Here is a 9,570-nt window from a genome sequence, read left to right as displayed (position 1 = left end):
GTGTATACAAAAGTTTTTCTATAGAAATGGGGGTGTAGTCATCGATTTCTTGCACTTACGGTAGGTTAGGGAATATTTTTAAGAATTAATTAAGTAATTTATGATGTGACTTGTCTTAAACGTGAGTCACATTTGTAGGAAATGGGGGTGTAAATGTGTAATAGTGTCTCGTTTGTGTGTCATAAAATGCATTCATTTACGTGCAATTATTCTTTTTGCCATGAGAATTACTGGGGTAAAGTTTTAGGGGGTTCATTGAAGCTTTTTAGGGTTCGAATTGAGTTAAGAAATGACAAAAAAAATTATGTAAATGTTTTGTTTTACGTGTTTAAATCGACATTATTAATCTCGCAATTAACATAATTAGAAATTCAAAACGACGTATTTACAAAATTTTGTTGGAGATCCTGAGCTCAATTTGGGGCCTAAAGGGCTAAAAATGATCCCCAAAATCTTACCTGAGCAGTTTTTGCAGCAAATAGAATTAATTGCACGCAAATCGAAATATTTTTTGATACACAAACGAGACACTTACGTTATTTTTTTTATTATTTTTTTTGCTAATTTCGAGCTTAATTTGGACCTTTAAATAGTAGAAAGACCTCCTAAAACTTTAACTAAGGGAACATTTTTTGACACGCAAGTCAAGGAAAAAATAATTTACTAGCTGACCACTAATATAACCCTAACAGAAAATATTAAGTGGTGGCAAAACCTTTTTTTTTTTTTTTTTTTTTTTTTTTGTGTGTGTGTGTTTTTGGTGGTAGGAAAATAAAATAAAATTTTAGATGGGTAACAAAAATCAAATTGGTACTGTTTAGTGGTAGTAAAAGTCAAATTTTTCAAAAAAAAAAAAGGCACTTACCCCATACTTCGTATAAGAGAACTACTAGCGTATAGGCGGTATTTACATATTTTGTAAATAGGATGGCAATGTTTGTAAATAAGTTGATGTATTTGCCGGGACCATGTACAACTGGTAGTGTAGTTAGGTAAAAATTATTACGGTGGAAGCAAAAAAGTAACGGTGCTAGTTTGGAGAAAGCTGGAAAGTGAAATGATACATTTGATATTCAAAATGGTAGTTTTTATGGTTATAGTGGTACTTTTTGTGTACTATTATGTTTGTACATTATACCTTAATTATAGATTGTCTTTGTAGTACTATTATATGTCACAATGGTACAATATTTGATATACAATTTACATACTTATTTGTACCATTTGACAAATATTTATACCACTATAATATTTAATGGGAGTTGTTAAATAACGCCCACATTCTTATCAAAATTGCCCACAAATTAGGAATGAATTTACGTTCTTACCCATACTCAAAATCCTAAACTCTTTCTCTATTTCACTCTCTAACATCACCTCTTTCTCTCTCCTCACTTAAAACCTCTCAAGAAAACTTAAAATCACCACCACCACCAACCAACACCACCATTACCGCCGCTACCGCCGCAAAACAACATTCACCACCTTAAATCACCACCACCACCGCACATTGCAACTACCACCACAAGGTCCACCACTTCAATATCATCACCACCGCCCATAACTGCCGAGAATGCCACGGTCGAGGAACGCAGCACGCGTGAGGGAGGAGGACGCAGCCCAGGCGGAGCAGGTATATTTTTTTTTCACCGGAAAAGTACACAAACCGCCCTGTCTGGGCGATTCAACCGTGGTACAACCGCCCAAGTTAGACGATTTGACCATGGTCAAAACGCCCAGGATATACGGTTTGACCATGGTTCAACCGTATAGTTTGGGCGGTTTGACCACGGTCAAAGCGTATTTTCTGGGCGGTTTGTCCACGGTCAAACCGTATTGCCTGGGCGGTTTGACCGTGGTTAAACCGTCTTACTTGGGCGGTTTACGTAATTAAAAAAAAAAATCAATTTAATTATATATTTATTTTGCATATTAATAAAATTATATATTTGTTTATTTTAAGTGCATATTAATTAGAAATATGTTTAGGAAATAAAATTATGTAATTGTTTATTTTAAGTGAATGTTAATTAGAAATATGTTTAAGAAATTAAGTAATATAATTGTTTATTTTAAGTGAATATTAATTAGATTTATATGTAGGAAATAAAATTATGTAATTGTTTATTATTAGTGAATATTAATTAGATTTATGTTTAGGAAAATAAAATAATGTAATTGTTTATTAGTAGTGAATATTAATTAGATTTATGTTTTGGAAAATAAAATAATGTAATTGTTTATTTTAAGTGATTATAAATTAGATTTATGTTTAGGAAAATAAAATAATGTAATTTTTTATTATTAGTGAATATTAATTAGATTTATAGAATTGAGTATTAATTATTTGTATTACATTTTTTTATTAAATAATAGCCACAAATCGTTAGAAGGCTAAATATCGAGTTCACACGTGTCGAAGGATCGGGTCCTCGACATACTCGATCTCGTGGTGTTGATGCTTCTGTTAGGAGGGAGAGGGCAGCTTCTCGCACGACGGATGATGTCCTGGGTTGGCCTTCGGATGCTCAGCACGAGCTAGATCAGGTCATGGATGATTATGATTCTGATCATGATGACACGGAGGATGCCACGACTTCCGAGAGTGGGCGAGGAGGATTCGAGCACGGGGAGTCGTCGTCTGGGATTTTCGTGAGGAAAGGTAGAGGAGGGAGGTTTGTGGGTTCTACGACTATGACTTTGAGCACCGGCCGTACTCGTAGGTCTCGTGGTTCTCGAGACTCAGATACGTCTTGGCTTGTTCACGAGGCGATGCCAGGTGGTCCAGCTGATGGTAGTCTTATCCCTAGCTATGCAGCTCACGTAGCTTCTCGTGTTTGGGTCAGGGATGATCGTGATCCGTTGAGGTGCCACAGTAGGATTCAGTGGTGTAGGTCGTTGCAGGAATGGGAGACAGAGATGAGTGCAAATTTACGTGCACGCCTTAGTGTCACTGGACTACAGCACTTGCCGTCTATCATGCATTTCCACATTGATTGGCCTCTGATCTCTGCGTTCGTTGAACGGTGGCAGCAGGATACGAACACTTTTCATCTCCCCTTTGGTGAGATGACGATCATGCTACACGACGTCGCTTATATTCTGGGGATCCCCGTTGAGGGTGACTTGGTTGACATGGTTAGTGACAGTGTATCTCTCCAGGTTGACTTTCAGGAGTTGTTGGGGCTGAGTAAGGATGAGCTTTTGGTGAAGCCAAAAGCTATTTGGGAGAACGGTGCTGTAGCGGTGACTAGCATCTATGAACGGTGCAAGTTGTTGGATCGGGTCCCAGACGTTGAGTTCATGGGTTTCTTTGTCACACTACTTTGTAGCACCTTGTTCGTTGACAAGAGTGGTCACCGCCTTCTTCCCTCCTGCATTTTAGAGGTGAAGAAGTCTTATGACGATCTTCACCGATATTCTTGGGGGTCAGCTACACTTGCTTTCCTGTATTGGCAGTTGGGTATCGCCTCCCGTATTCAGTGTAAGGCTATCAGAGGTTGTCTCACGCTTCTGCAGGCGTGGATATACGAGTACTTCCCATGTTTTCGGCCTTGTCAGAGAGCTTTAGTGGTACAGCCAGGTGAGGCACGGGCCTCGATGTGGGATCCACGCTCAGAGTCGAGGGATCACCAGCGACTTATATCTTTCCGTACCCGACTTGATCAGATGACTGATGCTGAGATAGTATGTGAACTTAGCTTGCGTATATTATATTATTATTTAACGTCTTCACAACTAATGTAACATTCTTCTTATGATTGCGTGTGCTGGTTAACTGGCGGCCCTATACACTTACCCCCGCACAGGACGTCCCGAGAACCACGTACATGGGATGTATACAATTTCGGGACATCGTCGAGCCGTATAACCAAGACAGGGTTTTACAGCAACTTGGTCATGTGTAGGGGATACCGCGGCCCGGTTTTAGGCCTGACAGCGCGTACAGACCTGCTAATGTCCAGTTGTATAGCGTTACTTTTCGAGGTCAGGGGTTATGGGATAAGTTTGGTCCTGGGAGCTGCTGTTTCGGCCTGTCGTTCCATCCACCTCTATTGGATGGACAACCCACATGCACACGTGACTACTTGTCCTGGTTTTACACGTACTCCCATCCTCGGCTTATCAGTGATACCGCGGTACTTGCCCCCCCACCAATTCCAGGGAGGACGAACACTGATTACGTAAGTATTTGTTACTTGTTTTCCATAGATTACTATGCAACTTAATATTGGTACTGATTATTTTTTGTATTTTTTTACAGTGGATGGGTCGCTCCATGCATGTTATACGACGATTCATTGCTGATAGCAGCGGTGAGATTACCCAGACAGTGGTTGAGGCCCGGGAGCTTATTGCGGCGTGGGACGCAATGATGAGGATGTAGTTGATTTCATTTTCTTATTTAGAAACTAACTTCATTGTTTTAGGTTATGTTGTAAAAAATTTTAAATTTATTATTTGAATTTAAATTTGCATAATACATTTCTTAATTCTACAACTAAACATTGCAAAGTTCTATCACTAATTTGTAGCTAAAGTATGCCATGTTGCTATCCGGCCTACATATCGTTGATCCCAGTCTTGCACACTAAAATCGCGAACGTCGTACCAAAAACCTGCTACAGGAGGGACTGGAAAATTAGGTGACATGTCCAATCGAACATAGTGATAGTTTGCCACTGTGAGGAGTGCAACCTCCCGATATGAGCCCGTGGCAGTGGACGGGGCACTCCATGGTAGCACAGTGATGCATGGATACACACCTATTCCATCTACGCCAGCACCGAAAAGCATAATGGCAGTGTTGAATAGGTTAGCGATCGGAAACAAGTCCTGAAACCATCCAATGTTCACTTGTGCATCTCCCACCAGTCCATCTGATACGACGAACCTCGTTCTCCAGTTGATCAGCATAAATTTGAGAGTAAAGGTTAGGATGCGCGGCAACCTCGTTTGCAACCATAGTCCTGGCCAACATCCACTGCTCCTTGTCACCCAAAAAGAAATCTGCAACACATCGAAATCCGCAATTTCCGTCACCTATCGGGTCAAGCCAACCTTCCAAAAACGGCAACATGAATTTCGGAAAATGATCGACGTATAAAAAATCATCGATGTTCATCTGACTACCTGTAATAATCACCAGGAAAGTATTTTAGCATTATAAAAACCTGACAACGTCCGCACTAATTAAATCCCAAAAGAATTAATTAAATGTAAAATATATTAACAACAACAACAACAACAACAACAACAATAATAATAATAATAATAATAATAATAATAATAATAATAATAATAATAATAATAATAATAATAATAATAATAGCAAGTAACAATAATAACAATAATAATAATAATAATAATAATAATAGCAAGTAACAACAACAACAATAACAACAACAACAACAACAACAACAATAATAATAATAATAATAATAATAATAATAATAATAATAATAATAATAATAAAGCATATACCAGAAGGCGTTTCCATGTTTACTGATGATTGTGATCGACCACGTCCGGAGCTAGATGTAGAAGTAGCACGACCCCTACTTCGGCCGCGACCCCGCCCATGACCACGACTACGACCACCCGGAATATGCTCGAAGCCACTTGGATCACGCCTGGTAGATGAGGACCACTGTTGGCCTTGTGGTCGACCCCTGGTTGTCTCATTTATCTCGGGCTCTTCATAATCTACATCTTCAGGGTAAAGCTCCGCAAACAACACTCGGTTCACACTTCGCACAAAACTGGCATCACGAAGTAGTACCTCATCAACCAGGGATCTAAACTGCGTCGTGTCCTGTTCCAACTCATCCTCAAAGATAGGAATGTCAACACCGTCTCCAATGACTAGGGTTTTCCAAAAAGGAAGGATCTGATCCAAATACAACCTCGTACCACGCTGAATCGAGGTGTGTATAGTACAAGCGCATGGGAATCCGTGTGTCATCAACATCGCACAACCACAATGCTCGTACACATCATCAGATAACTCTCTCATCCTGTTCACCTCCTGCTTAAGAATTTTGAGAGCATGGAAGGAAACATAGCCACTGAGATTGTGCAAGGGCATTCCCCTATACTCCACTCCAATTCGTCGTCTGGAGTCGTCCAAATGATGACGAATTTGAATAAGCAAACCCTTAGTGGCGCGGTGTACACGGTTGAAGATAGAATCCATTGACCCTTTGGAGCTTCCGAGCCACTGTTTAAGCACAGAATGTTCACTCTCCACCCTACACGTGTTCACGTTGCCAAAGTGCAGCAACTTATTTGTCCAAGCCGGAATAAACTTGTTCTTGTGCACAAGCTAAGTTTTTTCCACATAATCCACAATGGTATGCTTTAACCTTCCCCAAGTATCCTTCATTTGTTGCAACTCAAATTCATATTCATCCTCAGTTGTCGCATTCATGATTTTTGACCACCTCCCATTCCTAAATTTCTCGGCAGTCACCATGTCTTTCTTACACAAATGGTATACCTTGGCCAACACATCTTTGTTGATGTGCCACCTACATAGCAAGTGAGCTGTGTTTGGGAATATCTCTTTCACCGCCTTCATAAGTCCCAACTCTCGATCAGTTAGTATCACCTTAGGAGTCACTTCAAAATCTATATACAACTTCAATTTCTCCAAGACCCACTTGTAACTCTCATAGGACTCTGTCTTCATTAAAGCATACACGATAAAAAAGTTTTGATTTGTCGGTGTGATCCCAACAATCTCGAAAAACGGCATGTTGTATCTGTTTGTCTTGTAAGTGGAATCCATCCCTATGACATGTGGATATGTTCGTAACATATTCGCCATCTCTGGATGTGCCATAAAGGCGTGGGTGACAACACGTGTGTCGGGGTCAGCAGCTACCCAACTAACGTATTTGCGCTCATTGGCCAAGTGAAGGAACTGGTTGACGACATCTCTCCCTTCACTAGCATCAACCCTAACACGACTTCTGAAATTGTAGATGTGTCTCATGTTAGGGTTCTCAGTGGGAAACGCATCTTTCACTGCCGCCATTATGTGACTAGGTTTAGCACATGCTGAACTCATTTGACTAACCAATTGCTTCGCAGCCGGACTTAGACCACTCCCTTGCCGATGACCCTCTCGATATACCATCATTGAGTGGTTATGCAAGCCATGCAAACCTGATGAAGGAATGATTTTCCACCCTTGATCGTCCACCATACATGTGACCTTGATACGAAATGGACACTTAACACCCTTTCTTTTCGTGTTTTTCCGTACAACATTCTCCATATCTCTATCTTCGGCTGTGTTTCTATGGCCACGATCGCACTTAAGATACTTGACCGGTCGACCATCTCGTTGTTTCTTATACGAAGACTTTGTAAGGAAAAAGCCGTAACGTATGGAAATGTTTTGTGCCCATTCAAATGCTTCTTCAAAAGTCGGGAAGATCATTGACGTTATAAAATATGAACTGTAGTCGATGCCATCGCCACCATAATCCGGCAGTGATGCCTATTAAACATCCCAACAAAATATTTTTAAAATAATAATCAAAATAATAATAATCATAATCATAACAACAATAATAATCATAATCATAGTTATAGTAATAATAACAACAACAACAATAATAATAATAATAATAATAATAATAATAACAATGAAATAATAATAATAATAATAATAATAATAATAATAATAATAAAAACAATATTAATAAAAAAAAAACAAACCGGGCAAACCGGGCGGTTACACCGTGGTCAAACCGTGCAATCCGGGCGGTCCAACCACGGTTTTACCACGGTTTGACCACGGTGGACCGTTTTTTTTGGGCGGTTTGAGTCCCGGCGAAAATAAATTACCTCGCGAAGTGGATCCGGCGGAGTACACGGCCTGCCGCTATCACTGTCCGTCATGTTGGCGGTGGTGGCGACGGTGCAATGGTGGTGACGGGCGGTGGTGGTTGTGTTAGGAGAGAGAGGAAGAAAAGGGTAATGTTGGAAGTTTACATAAAAATGTGGGCGATTTCGATAAAAATGTGGGCGTTGTTTAGCAGTAGAGTATTTAATGGTATTCATCATTTACCTATTTGATGGTACGTATAACTCAAAAATGAAACAGGGTCAAACAAAAGTCAGCTCACCTTCATTAAACCCAACCCATACGCCTCTATCCTCCTATTTACAACCCATGTAAAACCACCTATGCACCTAGATGCGCTCCTTCGTATATATTACGTGAACAATGTTTGTGGACTAAGGGTATACCTTAAAGGCTTAAACTATATTTTGGAGTGGGCTGCTACATAGGCTGGTGTAAGTTGGGCTCAGAGTGTGATAGGATGGATCACTGTTGAAATCTGCGTGTCAACAACGGGCTAATCAGTAATCACACATTTCTTATATACTTTGACAGCATGCATTGTTTATTTGATTTTAGGGCCGCAAAGTATTGTAAGTATGTAATGTATCTATTGTTCATTTGTTCATGTTTGCTTGGGCTGAAGCCACGTTACGCAAGTATCACAACAAATGAACAAAGTAACGCGGTCCGTTTAAGTGAGCAGCATGTCATCAGACAAGCAAGCAGCTAGCTCGTTAGTCGTTTGTGCGGCGCCTGAATCCCTGAGCCTTGATCCGAGTAATCTTGTACATATGCACGAGCATTATACTTATAGCTTAGCTATAGACGATGATAAGAACTCACAATGAAACTAAGCTACACCAAGACACATAAATCAACATAAAGATAGATTAAAATGCACGGAGGTTGCCTTATATGAGACTTGATATGCCAGGGTGTCGGGGAGACTGTTATCACGTGACAAGCAGCTACGTTTTTCATGTCAAGAGTTTACATGGTTGTTTTTTAAGGAGAGGCTATAAGCATAAAGCATAGGGCGGATTATGTTTTCTACATATTAGTTTTCAATTCGGAAAGCAATAGAAAGGGTATAAACGATTTGTAACCATTACAACTAAAAATCTTCTCCATATATTATGCTCAAATTATGAATGTGAAACCAACAAGTAACAACCATGAGGCAAGAAATTTTGTTAGATTATAAACGTAAACGGTAAACCCTTGAAATATGGTGGGAAAAAAATTAACACGAATAAGAGATATCAAGGTAGTGACGATGGGCAGTTAGAAAAAGATTTGTTCATAATGGATGATGTCAAATAACTCTTGACTCATTATAATACAGAGAAATTTATCATACAACAGATTATGTTACAGTTTATTAAGGATAATATAATTCATATACAAATTATAATACTCGTAAATATCTTTATTTTGCTTAATAAAGCGAAGACTCTGATAACTTTTACAAGTATGTGTTAATTATTAAAAAAAATATATAAAATTTTTTTTGCCGATTGTAGTCATTTAGAGTTTGTATTTTGTAAATTGCAACCATTTAAAAAAAATATTGCAAATTGCAACCCAAATAAAAGTATTAATAATAAATTGTAATTGCCACACAATTCAATTTTTTCATCGATTTACGTGTTAAAAAAATATTCCGTCGAGGTTTTAGAGGTTATTTTAGCCCTTATAAATCCGAGTTTAGT

The 9,570-nt window shown here is 39.1% G+C and overlaps 1 protein-coding gene across 1 annotated transcript; it reads right to left on the bottom strand.

Moving 5' to 3' along the window:
* Positions 1-4,524: 4,524 nt before the first annotated feature.
* On the bottom strand, positions 4,525-7,911 carry LOC145577676 (uncharacterized). The gene is made up of 5 exons (XM_081635151.1): positions 7,858-7,911; positions 6,366-7,507; positions 5,485-6,251; positions 4,895-5,133; positions 4,525-4,836 (listed from the first exon to the last, which is right to left on the bottom strand). The coding sequence occupies exons 1-5, from the start codon at positions 7,909-7,911 to the stop codon at positions 4,525-4,527; spliced, it is 2,514 nt and encodes an 837-aa protein (XP_081491277.1).
* Between the last annotated feature and the right edge of the window lie 1,659 nt (positions 7,912-9,570).

This window comes from Chenopodium album, chromosome 14, assembly GCF_948465745.1.
Source record: "Chenopodium album chromosome 14, dcCheAlbu1.1, whole genome shotgun sequence".
Lineage (NCBI taxonomy): Eukaryota > Viridiplantae > Streptophyta > Magnoliopsida > Caryophyllales > Amaranthaceae > Chenopodium > Chenopodium album.
This window is presented reverse-complemented; position numbering and strand designations above follow the sequence as displayed.